This window comes from Mastacembelus armatus, chromosome 15 (assembly GCF_900324485.2).
Source record: "Mastacembelus armatus chromosome 15, fMasArm1.2, whole genome shotgun sequence".
Classification (NCBI taxonomy): Eukaryota; Metazoa; Chordata; class Actinopteri; order Synbranchiformes; family Mastacembelidae; genus Mastacembelus; species Mastacembelus armatus.
Window position 1 is genome coordinate 7,826,766 of NC_046647.1, and position 20,709 is coordinate 7,847,474.

At 39.8% G+C, this 20,709-nt stretch overlaps 1 protein-coding gene across 1 annotated transcript in view; it reads left to right on the top strand.

Moving 5' to 3' along the window:
- The first annotated feature begins 19,856 nt into the window (after window positions 1–19,856).
- Window positions 19,857–20,709, top strand: part of plpp4 (phospholipid phosphatase 4) — a 40,318-nt gene continuing 39,465 nt past the window's right edge. The window contains exon 1 of the mRNA XM_026309719.1: window positions 19,857–19,945. Within this exon, the coding sequence (XP_026165504.1) occupies window positions 19,857–19,945 (89 nt within the window). The remainder of the gene's footprint in view (window positions 19,946–20,709) is intronic.

Below are 20,709 nucleotides of genomic sequence, written 5' to 3' on the forward strand. Positions count from 1 at the left end.
TGTGCTGTTGTATTTAAATGTTATGTATGTTGTCATACGTGTACAGACAACACTCATCACTATGCACCTCAATTCTGTTTTTTCCCTGCTCAGTTCACGATTTGACTGAACAGGTAAGCTGCTCATTCATAACATATACTGACGACAAATTATGCTTTATATTAATTTGCAAAGAGAAGACAGAAATGTTTGCTACAGCCATAGAATGTTGATTAAAATGAAAACTGAATATAAAACAATGCATAGAAATACTCATTCGTGGACTACTGTGACAAAAACAGTGCAGCCAGTTGTCTCAAATATGAGTTTGAAAAGCCAAAGAAACATGTTACAGAAAGGGGTGTAAGAAACAAGCAAACGTCTCTTCTGCTGCCACCTCTTTTCTGTCTAAGTGCAGACAGACAAAACAGCTCGCTGATTTTAGGCTTTTAGTGTTTTTGTGGACAAATTGTTGTGAAAACATGATGACACACTGACTTTTTTTCCTCTTATCCATCTACTGATAGACCCAGCACAGATCAATACTCTGTCATGATCCCTGTTGTCCTCCTTTCTACTTCATTCTGTGGAATCACAATGTTTTCAGTTTCACCCCATTTCACCATGCAGAAAGCAGATAAAAGATTTTATGAGACAATAAGATGTATTGTTAATGAGTTTTCCGTTTTATACTGTAATCACAGCATTTATCACAATGTATTTTTGCCTCAACTCGCCACTAGCCTGTGATTACTCTTTCTTCTTCACTCAAACATTATGGCAGCAAACTAATTCAAAACCTCCATAATGTGAAATGATGGTCTCTTCCTCCAAATTTTGATGTTAGTCTTAAAATGACTGTTTCTTAGCCAGGCTTTCTTTTCACTTGGCCATTATCCGTTGCAATGAGCTTGGCAAAGCTGTCCCAGCAGAGGCCTGTGTGTATATCAGACAACATAAACACAGACAGCTGTGTCAGAGGGCAGCCGATAGCCTGTAGAGACTCATTCATCTCCTTTTGTCTCTCTCTTTGTTAGGGCGCAGTCATTCCACCCTGCCAACAGCTGACTGCTTCTATCCCAGCTGAAAGATCAAAACACACCATTTAGTAGTGCCTCTTCAACACAGATGACCTTTGCATCTCAACACTTCACCTCTATCCTAATTCAGCCCTGCCTCGTGTCTTACTTCACCCTCATTGTCTATTCACCCATCCCGTCTCTCGCTGCTGTTTCAGCCCGACTTCAGGGAGAGCATTCCATGCGTAAATACCAACAACAAGGATTTGTCACACAACGTAGCGGCCATTAAATTGCTGTTTTGTTTGTTTTACATGGTATGGTTTATTTCCGTGGAAAATATGATTCAATATGAAAAATGCTACCAACTTGGACTTGAACCCCCAGTGTTTTAACCGAGAAATGAAAATCCTCCATCCCCTCCTTCAGGAAATTTCAGTTTACAAATTCCTTCATAATGGTTTTATGTTTCTGCAATAATGAATCAATAAAATGATATAGGGATTAGTAGAAATGGGTTACAACAGAATTATTATGGATAGTTAGGTTTACGACCATCAATTTAAGAAATCATTTTCTCTAGAAAGGCACTGTCAGTGATCAGATCCACAGTGAGCCTTGTGCCCACCATTATAAATTCAGTACAGCATGGCTTCACAGCCACATGCAGGAACTGATGGTTCACCTGTAATGCAACTGGCTGAGCAAAGTCATCTCAGCCCTCCCTTCCTCTCCAACCTGTTTTCTTCAGTTCTGCCTGACTGCCTTGGCTGATTTAATGACCACATACAGCTGAACCAGGAGAGAGAAGGTGTAGAAATGGGAAAAGTGGAAAATGTACAATGATCATAATCACAAGTACCAGGAATGTTTTATAAGCAGAAAACACCCAGACTCTCAGACATGCAGGGTCTGTGAGTTTTGTGTCAAAAGCTGTCATCTAAAGACCACTGTGCTCAAACCACAATACTGTATTATTCCATTAGAAAAGCTGTATCAGGCTACTGTATAAATACAGCTGCAATAAGTCAAAATAAAAATTTCAATTGTAACCCTCACTCTGCCTAAGCAAGGCGATATTCTGAATAAATGCAAGTTATGCATATAAACAAACAAACATGCAAATAAACAAAACTCTTGAGAAATTACATTCATGAGCTATCATCTAATGATTACTCAAGAGCAGGTATATGGACCATTCAGATGCTTTCACACCCAGTAATCAATGCCAAACCTTTCCCAGTGGTTCCGCTCAATTTCCACAGATGGGCTGAGCTACAAGAATTATGGCCACCACATGGGACAAAATGAGATGCTTCATTTTAATATCCACATACTCTGCTTTACATGTTGTAAAGCACATTCACTAGTTTACCATTCTTCAATTTTACAACAATTTTTTTAGCATCCTTTCTTTTCTTCATACCTTAATCTGCTCATCATTTGGGACCTCATAGGTCACAGTAGAGTCACTGTATCTGCAATTCATACCTCAATCCTTCATATTGGGTTTTATTTGAGCCTGTCAGTCAAGGTGTCTGTCAGATACGGACTATTTTTCTTTCCTTCTCCTGTTCTGAATGAATTCAGAATGAGTGACATATACTCAGAAAGGCCAGCTGTTAGACGCATGTTTTCTGGGAGTCTGTCACATAGCTATTATAAAATATTTCACTGTTTTAACACGAGATGGTACACCAACAACCGGCACACAATATGTGCATTTATTTTTGTATACTTTGCGTTAGGGATTGTACTTATTTGTGGTAAAGCCCAATAAGAATGAGAGTGAACCTACAGTATGACATTACTGAGGCCAAAATGTTCATACAGCATATTTCAACAGAAGTAGTGAGAGCACTACTTCAGAGACGGAAAAGGCTTGGACACTCATTTAATAAATTTACAAAACAATATTATCCTGAAAAAAAGTTCAATATTACAGAACTTTTTTTCTCCAGAGTATGTTTCATCTAAGCCACAGTCAAAGTGTAATGAATAATTATTTGCCTCCTCATAGGATTGTCACAGATAGCATTACTAGTGATATATAAAGCACGTTCTGATGTTAAATTGCAGAATTGCTATGATGCTTAAATGATCATTTACATTTTACAGCAAATTTGTAAAGTCCAAACGCCGTAAATCTGCATAGTATCAGCCAAAAAAAGTAATTGACTGAAAAGTCTCGGCACTTAAGCCATGGGATAAAAAAAATTAATAAATGACAAGAATCAGCCTGGCTTTATTCTGCAGTTGCACCAGCTGTCTATGAAGCGCCATTACATAAAATATTTAGCAACTGATACTGCTAACGCTGTGTCTACGGTCCAGTTACAAGAAGCTACAATATATTGGGGAACAAAATAAGTGACCTAGGCCCAGGATTAACAGTTGCGTCCCTTTAACCTGGCGTTGCGTCGCTGCTGCGTTCAGGTGACACATGAATTAGTAAGTGTGCACCAAGGCGCTTCCCAGCAGGCAGTCTGGAGTCACCAGGGCTACCTGAGATAACACTGTACACCTGACACCTCTGCATAATCCTGCACACCAGCGCACATCCAAGGGCTCCTTAATTGCTCTAATAAAACAGCCTGTGGTGAAAAACAGCAACAGTTGGAGCGGACCATTACAGAGGGAAACATAACTTGAATGAAGTGGTCGCAGATGCCATTTCATATTTCCCATGAACTGACCTGACAGCTGACCAAAACACTGTCACATTGTCAGTCCGATACTTCTAAAACTATTCTTTTATTGGCGAATTCGTAGGAAAATATTCGTAACTGTAAACCAAAGTAAAATAACTATGTCAGCATAAAACTCGAGCATTACGCACAACTATAACAACCTAAATAATGAAAGACATTATCCTTGGTGTGAAAACGTCTTCCCTGCCGCAGTCACCCGTTTAACACCGTTTCGTGTCTAGCAACTCATAGCAGGACGGTAATGTCATTATGATATCGTCCTACCTTCCTCGTCCGTGTCCGTCGCTGGCTGAGCGCCTTTAGATTCGATTGCCTGTCCTGCTGTGATGCGTTACCAAGTATCTGCCACCCTCTCTCTCCCCCTCTCTCTCTCTCTCTCTCTGCCTTCTGCTCTTTCTCTCTCTCCCTTAGCTTTACTCTATCTCCACCACCGCCCAGTTTATTGCAAATTTCACTTTCCAGTGTTCGAGAACAGCTACTGCAAAACCCAGCCCAAACCTTCACTTGTGTAGAGCTTCGACATAATGTCCCGTAACATACCGACTCCTGTGAACTAGGGGGTTACACTCCAGCAATCCCAGCATTCAGGTGCAGGGTTAGAGGTTTTAAATGACACTGTTTTCTCAATTAATAAAAGAGCACACGCAAATGCGTTTCAAACAAGCAATCTAAAGTTATTTCTTTATGTTTCATTTGATGTCGGCTTAACTTATTAGGCTTTTTTTTTTTTTTTTTTACATGGTCCTGCTGCGTTTATGTGAAACATGTAAAATAATTATGCTTAGATGAGTTGAAAGATCAAAGTTTCACATAAAGAGATTAAAGAGATCTATTTATGAGCTTCTTAAATAAGCTTATGAGCTAATATTACACAGAATAAATTTGAAATCCATTATATATCCAGAGAGGTCACAGACCTGAAATAAAATGGCCTGTGTGACATCACCATCTAGTGTATAAAATAAGAATTACACATGCAAGCAAGGGTCTCAATACCAAAATGACAACTACAGGGAAACCAGTGACCAAACATGGATCAGCTTTAACATTGACAACTTTTAAGCTTCAGGTTTCTACTTTATCATTTGATTTGGCTGGAGAACATCAACAAAAGACAGACATTACAACACAGAGGATGTCCACAGGAAGGGACAGAATAGACTCTACTTCTCGATGAAGCTTAGGTTCTTTCATGTGCAACAAGATGTTGCAAATCTTTCACCAGTCAGTATTCTTCACTGCTCCGATGTGACAAAGAACACAATCAATGACTCTCCTCCGCTGAGCGTACAGTACTAGTACACTGTGATATACTACTGTATATTCAACACATGGTATAGCTGTGGGTTTGTCGCTAGTCTCAATGTTTATTTACTTATTATAAATATACTTTAGCCTCTTTAGATTTTGTATATAATCCAGTTTAAAAATCTTTTACCATCTTGCATTAGCATAAATAAACCACTGTCATCATTATTAATTGTTATTATACTATTAATGACCTTTGGGAAAACATACTGAACAATTTGCCTTCTTCGTAAAATCCTAATCATAAAACCTCTTTCCTGACTCATTCAGCAACTGAAACAAATATACAGGACGTTTTAACTTCATCCAGTTCAGTTAAGCCTGAATGACAGAGAGCGACCAAATAAGGTGAAATTTGGGTCTAAATTAGAAAGAATAGCAGTAATGGCCTCCTTTGTTGCCAATGTTACATCCTTATTCCAAAGATGTGATATGCTTGCTTCCTGCAAGACGTTGTATCACACACAACAACATGACACTGCACTAGAGACATTTAAGACCTTAAATGGTTTCATTGTTTTTATTGGAGGCACTGTGATGGACTGGTGACCTGTCCAGGGTGGACCCCTGCCTTTCACCCAAAGAGAGCTGGGATAGGCTCCAGCAGACCCCTGGGACCCTGGTTAGGAATAAGTGGGTATAGATGATGGATGGATGGATGAATATAGATAATGGACAAATGATGAATGTTTTTATTAGAGAAAGATTGTTGTAACAAATGCCTCATTTTATTGGATGTGCACGATGTTCAGTTTCAGTTAATTGATCCCATGTCACTGATTCCTTTACCAAATGCCTCATTTCTTCCATATAAACATCATCTCTAAGAGAGAGAGACTCAGTGGAGCAAGACAGAAAATGTGTATATTATGTGGTACCACCAAGCAAAATACATTTCAGCAAAATGAATGATGTTTCACTAATATATGTAATGCTTGTCTGGGATATTCTTTTGATTACAGATAAATAGGAAAAAAAAGAAAAAAAACAGACTTACAATTGTTGCTGGTCTTACGAGGACATTTTTTCTTCCAGGATGTGGAACAACTAAAAGAAGTACAAACAAAATGTGTCATGGCAATAAAATTACTTTTCAGCTTTCAGATATAAAGCATGTCTTTATAGAGAACTCACCTTAAATCATCAGAAATCATTTTTAACTGCACCTCTGTAGCCTATGTGTCCAAGTTGCTCATGTAATATTAATGTCTCTTAATGTGATAATTTCAGGACAGCTTTTTATTACGTATATTTCACAATATGTAATGACAGAAACTGTAGCAGTACTAGTAGAAAGCAGTTTTCCATTAAAATGTTAATCCCACATTAAATCAAGTTCTCTTACCGCCACTGTCTTGATTTAAAGTGATATTTTGCTGCTCTCTGCTGGACATTTTACTCAGCTGCAGTTTATTTAAGCACTGAGATGCATCACAAGAAGCCTTAAAATTTGGAAACATTTTGTTTTAAGACAAAAGAAATGGCCACAAAGGCACACTATTTCATTTCAAACATAAAACTAATCAAATCCAAACCCAAAGAATCACATACTAAGTAACGGACATGCAGGAGCATCTGGTTGTAAGAGATTTTCCTTTGTGCCAACATCTGAGTAACTCATGTGTACATGTTGTACCTTATGTATTGTTAATAGGAGAATTATATTTGGACTTTTTAGGTAATACCCACAATAAGCAACATGTGTGACATGTTTTTTTTGTTTTTTTTTTAGGCACTAATGTCATACTTTCTCTTCTCCTATAGTAATGGTCTCATCTCTCATCTCATAATATCAATGTGTTAGACACTGTAGTGCTTCAACATTTAACATTAGTAGTTGTCAATACATAATAGTCACTGTTTAATAGGGTAGTTGAGAATGTGGAGTTGAGGTAGTACCCTATGGCAGCCTACTATAAAGCACAACAACTGAAAAGAAGAGTTTATTTGGCTACTCTCACCATCAATACATGTCAAAGTCTGCAATTTGATCTCATTAGTAAACCTAGTGTTAGCCTTCACCACTGCAATTAAAAACAGTCTCTATTCCTGTTCAGTAATAGAGACACAGTTAGTCAGTAAACTACCCAGTGTTAGACTTAAAGTGATCTTAATTTGTTCTAATATGTTGAGTTATAGGTAAACAAAACAAACCACAGAAATAACCGCAGCTGTTGTGGCCCCCTGTGGCAGCTAATTTCACCCATACAGCTAGGTTAGCTAATTTAGGCTGGCTAAATGTTTATTTAAGGTTAGCAGAAGAACAGCTGTTAAATGTCTAAGCTATCCCTGTTTATTTTGTCAGTGGTATTGACAAAATATAATGCTCAGCATTAGACAACAACACGTAAAAGTAATGTTGCCAGCCTTTACTGCTGTTAGCTTACCCCTTTCTTCAGACGCAGGTACAGTATTTTCGAGCCGTCCTTCCAACAACTTTATGAAGCCTTCACCAAAATGATGAGCTGCATGTTTCTACCAAAGGCTGCCAAAGTCTCCTGGCCCCTCACTGCACCATATGACTGCTGTACGTCTTCAAAGTCCCTGCACATGAGCTTTACACGGTGTCCACTTTGACTCAGCAGGTCAAGCACAGGTGCGAAGAATGAGATTAGAGACAATAGTCACTGAGCAGAAATGAGGACGTTGGAAGTAAATAGTTCAGTTTCAATTTCTAGTTTGTCCGTTTCACTTTTAAAATATTCAGTTTCAATTTTTAAGTTTTCAGTTTATTTATTTTATTAGTCTGACAACATGTCTGCTATGAAACGGATCTAAGAAATGTGGCATTTTAAGTTGTCATAATCCCCAACAACAGTACGAATTTAAAAAGCCAAAATGGTCACGAGTCATTAATGTTATTCACTTAAAACTGTACAAACCTGCAATGTGAAAACATTACAATAATGTCTCATCAGGTAAGTATGTGCATATACATTTTTTTCCTTGTAGGCTAATATACTGTATATAATTCTTGTTATATGTCCACACGTGTTGTTGTTCCCATCCCTGCAGCACCTTTTTATGAAATTTGATGCCAATGCCAGACACCTTGAATAATGCCACTTGCCTGTAGCCACACAAATGGGATAATGACTGTGCTAAATACCAGGACACTTCTGGGGGGCTGTGATTAGCTGTTTTGACAGTAAAGATTTAATTGTGAAGAAAAAAGTCATTTCTGGGTGAACTAATCCTTACAAATAAAGGCATCTTCAGGTTTTTGGTTGTGTGAAACATTGGCACAAATATTATTAGTGCTGTGCAAAATCTTTGACATAACTTAAAATTGTATTCCCTTTAAGATTATAATGCGCAGACCGGACATGCAGAAATACCTTGTGTTTTAGTACTTGTCCCCAGAAACTTGTCTGGACAGCGACAGCATCTTGACATGCTGAGTGAGAGAGGTCCTTCTGTGTTTTGAGCAACGTGGTAGTTTGTTAATGACTTCACCAGCTGTCATCTGGAAAAAGCTGGTGCCAAAATGGGCAGGAGAGTAAAGAAATCTCAGCCTATCTCACCGGCACTGCCACGCAGCTTCCCTTGGCAGTCATGAATACCTAGACAATTGCTGGCATAGGTCATTGTGTACCCCTATTAGTGATGGTTACCTAACGGCCTTGGAAGGGCTCACCACAGGCCTGTGCCAAGCAGCACTGGGGCTCCAGTATTGTCCCCAGTGTCCCATCATTCTCCTCTGCTGAATGTGTGTCTCCTGTTTGCTCTGTAAAGCTCCTCACGTATATTACAGGCACTGTTGTGCTCAGGCCACTGCTTGGTAAGAGATCATGGAAGCATTTACAACAGCAAGACATGATAAAGAGAAAGAAAAGCACAGCAGGAAAGAATAATCACTTTATATGGATCATGGGCATTTATTTATTTAATGTTTGATAGGAGGTGGTAATCTGAAGAAAATAATTCTATATTGATTTTTACATTAAATGTAAAAGGAATTTTACCTGTCTCTTGTACCACTTGTACTACATTTTTCTTAACTCAACACAATGTTTATCATTGTGTTGTATCACAGTTGTTTTTCATTTTTTGTAGTCAATATGTTTTTCCTTCACATAAATAAATGTCTTTAAAACTCGTATAATTCATAATTTGGTTTGTTTAATTTCTTTATAGCTCTGTACATGTACGTTAGGTTTTTTTTTTGGTATTTATGCACAACTACCCACCTGCCATAGCTAACCACCTGGCATACCTTTTGTTAATAAGCTGACTGACGGTCAAAGGGTAATTGGACACTGAAGAAAGCATGCTGCTGGAACATCTGTGCATTATCTACCTTTTGATGATATATGCCAATTTGAACTAAATTAAAGGAAACTTAGGTAATGGAGTGACTCACTATGAGAATGAGTAGAGAAGCTGCCTCTGGGCTTCACAGTCAGTGGCTGGGCGGACTGGGCTGCACAGCCAGATAGTGTTGGAAAACCTAATGTTTCAAGCAACAGCTTCAGCAATGAACCATGTGAGTGACCCTTGCAAACCACCCTGATACAAAATGACACAATGGAAATGGGTCATGGAGCATGGGTGGGTGGACCGGGATTTGACCAAGTTGTTCAGAAGTTGATACTCTTACGACAATGTCAGCATATCACTGTCAGAAAAATCATATTCTTTCATTTTCAGGGACTCATTCCTTCAGTCCCTTCAACATAATGGCAGAAGTGACAAATTTGAGAATCCTTGACAGATTTTTTTAATTTTAAATAAAACACTGAAAAAAGCACAAATGTCAGGACATGTCAAAATTTGTCCAGGCCCCAAAAACCCCCTCAGACCCCAGAGGGTTAAATTAGAAATACCTAATACAAATGTTTTATATTATTACCCTGCAATTCCCATTCTTTGTTGTGCTATTAATTTATGTATAATATATTTTTTGTTTGAATAACAGAAAATAAAACAGTTGTTTTTTGTGAAAACCTCCTTGATGAGCAACACTGATGATGAAACATTCATCAAACACTGACTATGGACCAGCAATAAATTGTGAAAAGGCATAAATGCAGAAATATATTTGGCAAACATTTATTAAAGTTCATATCAGTGCATTGGCAGAAATTAAATTTAGTGACAATATAAATGAAATGATCAAAAGACTGCATTTTAGGAATAACTCACCTTATACTGTCTGCATCCAGTGACGTATGTAAGTGTAACTGATGCTGACGGTTGCATACAGTACATCCCTTTAAAAAGCATGAAGGGCAGCAGCATGATACGGTTTGTAACAACTGCGTCTTCATAGCGCCTGACACCATGCAACAGGAAGAAAATACATCTAGGCTGGTTTTTTAACAAAATTGGCTGAGATGGTAGGTTGAGTTGAATAACAAAGAACACAGTAGACCTTGGCTTGTTTCATATTAAAATAAAATGACTGGGAGCAGTTTGGCATGAAAGGAACAAGTGTAATTTGCTCAGAGAGAGATCCTCATTCTGCTTTTCCTTACATAATTACACATGCTCTTAATGGAGTTCCTCCATCATGAGGGAGTTAAAATTAGAAACACATTTCTGTAATAAGTTTAATTAGACATCTCGGCAAACTGTTTTTGTTTGTTTTGTTTTGCCCTTTATTATATGTTTTATGTGTTTATGTGTTTATGATTTTAATATGGTTTAAGGGATTTTCGTATCTTTATTAAAGCTAAAACCAACCAGATAAGAGGAAACACGAAGAAAGAGAAGGTTTGTGATGCAGCTGTTTGATCCTAAAACATTGTGAAAATATGTTAGCTTACACTAGTTGATCTTTTTGATAAAGTTCACATTGATTTCATTAGCTAGGCCATGGCATGTGCAGTACACTATGCAATACTTACTTCATTTTAAGTCAGACTGCAGACAGTGTCACGCGTTACTGCACACAGATAAATTCTCGGAGCATAAAGTTAGGCTCTAGTGACTGGCTCAAGGTAATAATATTGTCATCTCTGACCTTTACGGCAAAGTTGTACAATATCACTGAAGTGAGATGCAATTTAGGAAATGTGTTGTTGAGTTAATTGCATCTTTTTTCAGCACAACAGTTACCTGCCTAATAAATTTTGCAGTAAATAAGCACATGTGAGAACAGGAGACGATGGCCCAGTTGTTTTCTAAAGCAGTTCACTTTAGTATTTATGCCTCTTCCCCCCCCTATTTTTGGGGACTTCATCTCCTCTGGTATTTAGATTTAGCACATTCTCTCCTCATTACTGGGATTTTAGATTTTTCTTCCCATGATCTAAGGCAAAATTATGTATCCAGGCTGAAAAGAAGTGACAAGAAAATCACCACTGGCTGGTTTAGTTACCAGAAATTCTGCCCAGTTAGGTTGTAAGGCTATGGATGTCTAATAAATTGAACACATTAAGCAGTATGTGATAGTTAGATTTCACATACTGTATGTAAATGATTGTCTATATGCACAAGCAGAAATATCAGTTCGATGTTCAGTATTGTAAAATCAAGCTTGACAGCACATTTGAAAGGTCCTGTACATCCACACTTAATGTCAGGTGGTTCTATTGTGGGAAATTTGGACATCACCAAATCCATGTATCAGATTTCATGATAATGATGATATTTGTCTTGCTCATGCAAATGCAACAAAGCTACGAATAGAGTTAGGGCAACTGTCTTGTGGAAATTGTGTTTTCTTAAACACCCTTTTATGCAAACTGCAATAGCTTCCTTAATTACTATTCTTGGCAGCATTTTTTGTAGTGTAAAAAGTGTCACATTTATGTACACAAATCATAGGGCAGTATACTCAGGGTAAATAGTCAGTGCACAAAGCCCATGACACAGTGCTACAGACTGGGATTTGCATTCTGAGTTGCATGTACAGTAGTAATGTTGGTTAAATGTTAACAAACCAGATGCGAGTTTCATGTCATGTTTTAATATTCAGTATTTTATACTAATTTATAGAAGCAATCCTCTCTCCTAGAAATATTGTATATAGAACACAAGCTTTTTAAAACTGCAATTTAGTGCATTGCAACCTGGAATGTGTACAGGAGTTTTGTGAGACTCATAAAGGTATTGTCTTTCTGTCATCATTATGGATTGAAAGTGAGGTTCTGGTGTTTACTGAATGTGGGTGTTTAATATATAAGACAGAAATGATTGTGACAAGTCCCACAGAGAGTAGCAGCTGGGTGACATTGCCATGGGGCTGTGGAGAACAGCTGTGGACACACTAGCAAATAGGAGGCTGTGTACTCAAAGTAAAGCCCTGGGTAAATCAATACCTTCTCTTACTCAACAAGAAAGTATATTTGAGGGGTGAATCAGGATATTTTCTCTGTTCATTGTTTAAAGAGTGAATCCTCTCCAAAACCCTAAAGAATTTTTGCTATAGGTATTTAACAGAACGATCAATGGCAAGAGTCTCATGTCAAGCAATTCCTGGCTCATCTATGAAAGTTTAGAGTCTAATTTTGTATGTATGCACACATGATACACACACACATCTTCCATCTGCTGTAAGAGCATGCACAGACATAAATGGTAGAGTGATTTCAGCTCTGATTCATTTTCTGTCTTTTCCACAAAGACCAGTGATTTATCCACCCAGAAAGTAATGCCCTCTCTGCAGTCACTGTCCAGAAACTCACACTAGAATAAGGCAAATGAAAGGCTCTGTGACACAGTTGCACATCAAATAAAACCACAGTAGGCCCCGACCAGACAAAAAGAGCTGCATGAATATTCCTATTCTTGTTGCAGTTTAATATTTCATCACTGTGTGTCAGTTTCAAAGGCAGAACTAATTGCTGACATTAATTCCTAATTTCACTGATGGCATTGGCTCTGATAAGTGTAATGATGATCAGATTAGTCAAGCTGTATTATGCTTAAAGACCAAGAGTAAGACCATGAGTATACTAAAATGGAGGACACTGATAAGAGGAAAGCCTCTTCCCTCTTTTTATCTGTAAAATTACTGTTCACAGCATCCCACCACTAGTGAATGCAGAGGTTCAGTTCAAACTTACAGCCATAAACATTTACAGCTTCAGAACCATTTCCTTTTCTGTACATAGAACTGTTCTTTTCTCTGTAGCCATCCATGAATGAATCACTTGAAATATGTTTGCAAAGTAATAGATTCAGTCTGAATACAGACAGTATCAAAGTCAGGTTTGGATATTCTATCACCTAAAATATGTTGAGTTATTGGAGATGCTTTTTATGTATACAACTGACTGCAGTAGTGGGAGCAAGACATACATCAATAGCTATGGTTCGTAAGAGACCTAGTACACAAAATTTTATACACAGCATTTTTCCTCTCAGTATTAACTGACACTTTAAAATTTATTCCTAAAAGGAGCTCATGATGACGATGATAGAAAGATATAAGATGTCCTGTATCTTCATTGTGATATATCGTTTAATGACATACTGCTGGATGTTGACATTTGGATTCACACTAAGTTTTTGTCCTATGTGTTTATGTTACATGGAAAATCTAAAGGGTTGAATTCATCCCAGATTAATATTATCTAGAAACACTTCCATGATAGGCTGCATTCTGTTTTTTCCATGAACAGCTAAGTAGAAGGTTGCATTAGCAATGAGCAGGAAAAAAAAAAAAAAAAAAAACAGGTCGAAATGACTAATATGTCAAGACCCTCTGCAGCTAAGCTGTTAGATCACACCCTCACAATTTGTCAGAGTCTTGTTCTAATTTTGACAGCTGACATTTTAATTTCAGCGTCATCTGGTCCAGTAAAGCTGTTGTCATCTAAAATTAAATGATTTTGTCTCATTACAGGGTGTCCTAACTAAACTGTTCATATCACAGGAAGGAAACTTCGACCCTGTGAAGCAGTGGAATTGCTGTGAAACGGTCTATTGATCTCTCCCCCTGCTCTTTGTTTTGGGTGTTTAAAACAATCCCACTCACACACAGTGATTAAAACAAAGCTGGATGCCGAAATGAACAGTTTTTAACACATACTTTGCTTGAAATTAACTGGCACAGGTTTCTGTCAGCCTTTTTCAAAGAGCTTCATCAGCTCAGCCTTATTTCTTTACAACAGTGATTCCAGTATTTTTAGTAGTGACTCACAGAATACATGATGGTGACTTGTGAGCAGTTCATCTGAAGCAAGCTTTCTCCTCCCTTACCTTTCTTTTCAGCAGTTTTAGAGGTCTAAAGAGGTACAACTATGTATTTAAAAAATCATCAACTAAGAAAGATCATGAAAACTACTAATACTAGTTAGAATTTATTTCCATCAAAATCTCTCTGAATTTTCTCTATTGCGTAGGCAGCCCAGATTTCAGCATCGGTCAATTTTTTTCCAAGGCAAAAACTGTTGTTTACATTGCTAAAATGAACTTTTAAAGTTGTTGGTTGCCGGTGCTGCATTGTCTTAAGTAGTGTTTGGCAAATCAACATACACATGCATCACTCATGGCTCCTGTTGCACTGGAAAATTACCTAATCTGGAGTAGAAGCTAAAAAACTATTAAAGTTCTCAGTTCTTGAGGTGCAAACACACAGAAAAAGGGGAACTTCCACTAAAGGTTCAAAGGACTATGAAAAAGTTCCCCTGGTCTGAAAGCATCTATCAAAATAAACAAACATTCACACTCACATTCACCCTATGGGTAATTTAGAGTCACCAATTACCGTACCTCCAAACTGCATGTTAATTAATCCAGGAACAGCTGGAATAAATGCTAAAGCAAAAAAGCAGAAGAAACGATCTGTATCACAGAATATAGGAGGAGCTGATGAGGGAAAGAGAAACACCTGTGTACGAGGAGAGTCAGGTGACAGACAACAGTAAAAGAGTAAAAGGGAAAGAATACAGGGACATCTGGAGGCTGGATGGGGGAATGACCACATCCGTGAGGAGTCCAGAAAATAAGGACCTGAGGTAATGGAGTGAAAACCAAAGGAACCAGACTCACAAGGTCAAAACATACAAGACTGAAGCTGGAACTGGGGCTCAGCATCATTTAACACACTTGAATTATGCTGCTTTTTGAAGTAATTTCATGGTTGAACTTACCAGAACCAATTCTCATTATCTAAAATTTCCAAGAACATAAAACACTAGGTTCATAAAGGTAATTACATAATGACAAAACTGAAAACATTTTGGGTGACTAATTTCTTTATTCAGAAATGCCAGTGAATGCCAACCAGTGTGGTGAAATATGTCTCTCCACTCTGGGGAGTTGTTGAAGCTAATGACACAGTTGGCAGTCCTGGCTAAAGAGCTGATTCAAATGTTTAGTCACTAATTTTGCAACTCCCAGAATAAAGTAAAAACAACATTATCCTTCAAGTTGCCTGGAATATGGTATTTTTTCAGACACATTTACTTGGCCACAGATGCAGTTTTCAGCAAAAGAATTTGTTTTCACTTATTAGGTTTATACAGCAGCATTAAACTTTACACCCCCTTAGGTTGGTCAGAATGTAACAATTCTGCCCACATAGTGATGTAGCTCTGTATATAAAGCACAAATGAGGGATGTTTTCCAATAAAACCTAACCCACAATTTAATGAGAAAAGGGGTCCAACAAAGTGCAGAACTCAGGGAACAGTAGACCTGTTCCTCTTAAGCACAATGAGTCACTGTGTCACAGGGAATGTCCTCAAACGCAGTGAGTATATGCCTCCACAGCTATAGATGGACTTCATAATGATCCATTCCACTTTGACTTATTGGCGCTCTTCCACTTCTGGAGCACAGCTTATGACCAGCATTGCAGTGTGAGAATAAGCTCAGCGTACAAAACTCATATTGTGCAGAGAAAGAAAAAGAATACAGATGTAAGTCAGGAAACTGGAAATATTAAAATGTTCTTCTTTTCCTTTCAACTGCTCCCTTCAGAGGTCGCCACAGCGAATCATCCCCCTCCATTCAACCCTATCCTCTGTATCCTCCTCACCCACACCAACTATCCTCATGTCCTCCTTCAGTACATCCAAGAACCTCCTCTTTGGTCTTCCTCTAGGCCTCCTTCCTGGCAGCTCTAACCTCAGCACCTCAAACCTCCACCTCTCTAGATTTTCCGCCACCTGCTCTCTGCTCCCACTACAGATGACAGTCATCTGCAAACATCATGGTCTAACCTCATCTGTTAATCATCACCACAGCAAACAAGAAGGGGCTCAAAGCTGATCCTTGGTACAGTCCCACCACCTTGAACTCCTCTGTCACCCCTACAGCACACCTCACCACTGTCTTACAGCTCTCATACATGTCCTGCACCACTCGAACATACTTCTCTGTCACTCCAGACTTCCTCATACAAAACCACAGCTCCTCTCTCTGCACCCTGTCATATGCTTTTTCCAAATCTACAAAGACACAATGCAGCTCCTTCTGGCCCTCTCTGTACTTCTTCATCCTTACTGATCTTTGCTACTTCCTGCTCCACATCAGTCACCTCTTCTACTCTGTGCTCTTCAACATTTTCCTCATTCATCAACTCTTCAAAGTATTCCTTCCATCTTTCCATCACACTTGTGGCACCTGTCAACACATTTCCATCCCTGTCCTTGATCACCCTAACCTGCTGCACATCCTTCCCATCTCTGTCTCTCTGCCTCGCCAACCTGTACGAATCCACTTCTCCCTCCTTAGTGTCCAACCTATCATACAAATCCTCATACACCCTTTGTTTGGCCTTTGCCACCTCTACCTTCACTTTATGCTGCATCTCCCTGTACTCCTGTCTGTTCTCTTCTGTCCTCTCAGTGTCCCACTTCTTCTTAGCTAACCTTTTCCTCTTAACACACTCCTGAACTTCCTCATTCCACCACCAAGTCTCCTTATCTGCTTTCCTCTTTCCAGATGACACACCAAGTACCCTCCTACCTGTCTCCCTGATCACTTTAGCTGTAGCTGTCCAGTCATCTGAAAGAACCTCCTGACCTCCCAGAGCCTGTTTCAGCTCTTCCCTGAAAACCACACAACACTCTTTCTTTTTCAACTTCCACCACTTGGTCCTCTGCTCTGCCCTTGTCCTCTTCATCTTCCTCACCACCAGAGTCATCCTACACACCACCACCCTATGCTGTCTGGCTACACTCTCCCCAGCCACTACTTTGCAGTCACTAATCTCTTTCAGGTTGGAACGTCTGCATAAGATGTAATCAACTTGTGTGCTCCTGCCTCCACTTTTATATGTCACCCTATGCTCCTCTCTTTTCTGGAAGAATGTGTTCACTACAGCTATTTCCATCCTTTTTGCGAAGTCTACCACCATCTGTCCTTCTGCATTCCTGTCCTGCATACCAAACTTACCCATCACTTCCTCGTCACCTCAGTTTCCCTCACCAACATGTCCGTTGAAGTCTGCCCCAATCACCACTCTCTCACCACTAGGGATACCCTGAATCACCTCATCCATCTCCCTTCAGAATTTCTCATTCCCTTCTAACTCACATCCTACCTGTGGGGCATAACCACTGACAACATTCAACATCACACCTTCAACTTCCAGCTTCAGACTCATCACCCTATCTGACACTCTCTTCACCTCCAGAACATTCCTAGTAAAATGCTCCTTCAGGATAACTCCTACTCCATTCCTCTTTCAATCCACACCATGATAAAACAGCTTGAACCCTGCTCCTAATCTATAGGCCTTGCTACCTTTCCACCTGGTCTCCTGAACACACAAGATATCCACCTTTCTTCTCTCCATCATATCAGCCAACTCTCTAGTTTTCCCTGACAAAGTCCCTACATTCAAATCCCTACTCTAAGTCCTACACTCCTGCCCTTCCTCTTCTCTCTTTGCCTAAGAACATGCCTTCCTCCTCTCCTTCTTTGACCAACAGTAGTCCAGTTTCCACTGGCACCCTCTAAGGGATTGTGCCCCCTTGTGGTTGCATTGGAAATATTAAAATGTTAATTGCAATTACAGAAAATACTTTAAAAGATAGAAACCATACTAGTGTATTTTCATTTAGCTCTTCTGTGCTTGCTTTTCAACAACAAAAACAGGTCAACATGATATTAACTAGAGAGAACAAGGTGATATTCATTTCCATCCTATAATTGTTTATGTGGTCCTGTGCTGATGTTTGGGAAGGTCTGCAAATGCCTCTGTGACCAGAGTGAATCATCTGAATCATGAGGACTGTGATGCTGTGAGGTAAAACCATGTTGATAGCTTGTAATAAACATGCCAAACTCACTAAAAGCTGAAAAAGTCCAAAGGCTGCCAGAAAGCTTTGAAGTTAGATTTCACCTCCTGACCTACCACCATTTCCCATCTACTCTTGTTTTGTTTTGTTCCTATTAGGGAGCTGACAAAGACTTCAGGCACATCACCAAACACTCAACTGAAAGAAACAAAGGCATAGATCAAAACCTCTGCTGTGTGTGGTTACAGGCCAGCATGTTCATTTAGCATAGTCATAGAAGAACAGGATGCTTAGTTAACCAGCAAGTATACACTTTCTACATTTTATCATTCTACATTTTTTCTGCAGAGCCAGTTGCCAGCTTGTCAAGCTTGTGACCTAGAAAGACGGCAGAAACATTTTTGGGTCAGGGGCCTTTTCCACAGTGGGCTCTCCCTTTCTCTTAAACAGCCATGCATACAGTATGCACGCAGACACACAATTACACACACCATGGACTGGCAGGTAATGCAGGAAGACCAGTTTTAGAGGGCATCAAATATTCATGTTGGTCTGCAAAGTGCTGGCCAGGTTTCCCATCCCACAGGTACACTGCCTGTGCCTGTGTCTCTCTTTATAACTGTACTGCTGCACAGACCCCAGAGGTGCTAGATTCTTTATAGTAGATTGGGAAATATGTGAAAGAGCCAAGAGCGACTGGGGCTCCCCCACCCTGGGCTTTTTTGCACAGTAATACTACAGTAATATCACGTGTCAGGCTGAGTGCTGGGCCTAATGCCTGTGTTGATAGATTAGTTCCAGCAGCCAGACTGTTGAGACAATGAACACCCTCCCACACTGTGCCACCGGAGTGGTTCTCTGGCTTGTTTATGCCACATTTAGTGTGTGCCTCATTACTTGAGAGGATATGTTTGTTCAGGAGCAATGTCTCTTGGTTTCAGATTAGACAAGAAGAAATCCAGTCCATTACCGGACACCAACGCAAAACTTTGAGAGTGGTGTTCCAGAAACATCTGATTCCCCAAAGTGAAACAGAGAGAGAGAGAGAGAGAGAGAGAGAGAGAGAGAGAGAGAGAGAGAGAGAGAGAGTCAGATAGAGAGACAGATAGGGAGAGAGATAGACAGATAGAGAGAGAGACAGATAGGGAGAGAGATAGACAGAGAGACAGAGAGAGAGAGAGATAGACAGAGAGATAGAGAGAGAGAGAGATAGACAGAGAGAGAGAGAGAGAGAGAGAGAGAGATCACTCTGATTGTACGCTCTCGGTGAGCTCAGAGTCTCTCTCGCTTTACTTTGCTGTCTCCCATCACTTTCCCCCTTAGCACTAACCCAAACCTCTCATGCTTCCCCACATTTGCCGTTGCCTTGTGCTCTCAAAACTCCAACCCAGTTGAAGTAATTGATGGGGTGGAGGAAGGAGACTTTGGCTCTGTAGACGAGCAGCTGCCAGCAACAGAGTTGCAATAAAGAAAAAAGCCCGAAGGGACCGAAACAGACAGAGGCGAAGAGGCGAGCGGAGACAGGCGAAGCCAAGAAAAGGGGAAGACTGCTTCAGGTGACCGAGTAGCGATGGAGGCGCGCGGCGTGTGTGTTTAGGGCGCGCTCGCTTTGTTGAGGTGGATTACAAAGTGAACAACCTTCAGGGCTGACCGCCACCGCTTTTGGTCCATTTGACTTAAAGGAATATCTCAGAATCATGAATGTGTCGCCCCCAGACCGCAGGAAAAACATGCGAGAACTGGCTTTGGAGATTGGCATCCGAGTTCTGCTTTTCGGAGTTTTCGTGTAAGTAGATCCTCTACCTGCTGAGTTTCTGTTCTCTGAACAGTCTGGTCTGGCATCGTTTGCCGTGGCAGTTTCGTGACTGACGTTATCCATGTGCCTTTACAAGCGTGAACACTGAACTGCTGTATTCTGGTTGAGTAGACGCGGTGTGGTGCTGGACAAACAGGTCTCTGCTGATCCGCAGTTCAGCACCATGGACAGATCCCTGCTAAATGACCAGGACAACAAACAAACGTTGCGTTAACAGGTTGTAACAAAACAAGTCAAACACCTATTTTTTGGGTGAGATTTGAGAAATATTCTAGTGGAATCATCATTTTCTTATTAGACATGATTGGGTGTTTAGAGACACACAGAGCCAGCTTCTTAGACCACTTTACGCTCAAAGAAATGAAAAGTAAGGGGACACAGATATCCTTACAAAATACTTTCTTTGCACAGTGACACTTTGAGCGAAGGCTGTGCCTCAAAAGCGCAGCCCACTCAAAACTACCAGAAATATGAATTATTAATTGTTTGTTCTTCCTGGAGGTATCAGTGTCTTGTTTGCATCATGGTTGTGTCATTTTAGCCCGTTGGTTTTCTGCTGGATATGATGAAAGTCCAAAATCAGCTCCTGGGATTTGGAGTGTGGAGCTACTACACTGCCTGCATAGATTGTGTACATTATTATTAATATCCGTCATTGGGCTAAGTGGTCTGGCTGTCATAAATATATACAGCCCAAAAGAGTACAATACTGCACATTCAGAATCTTCAACATA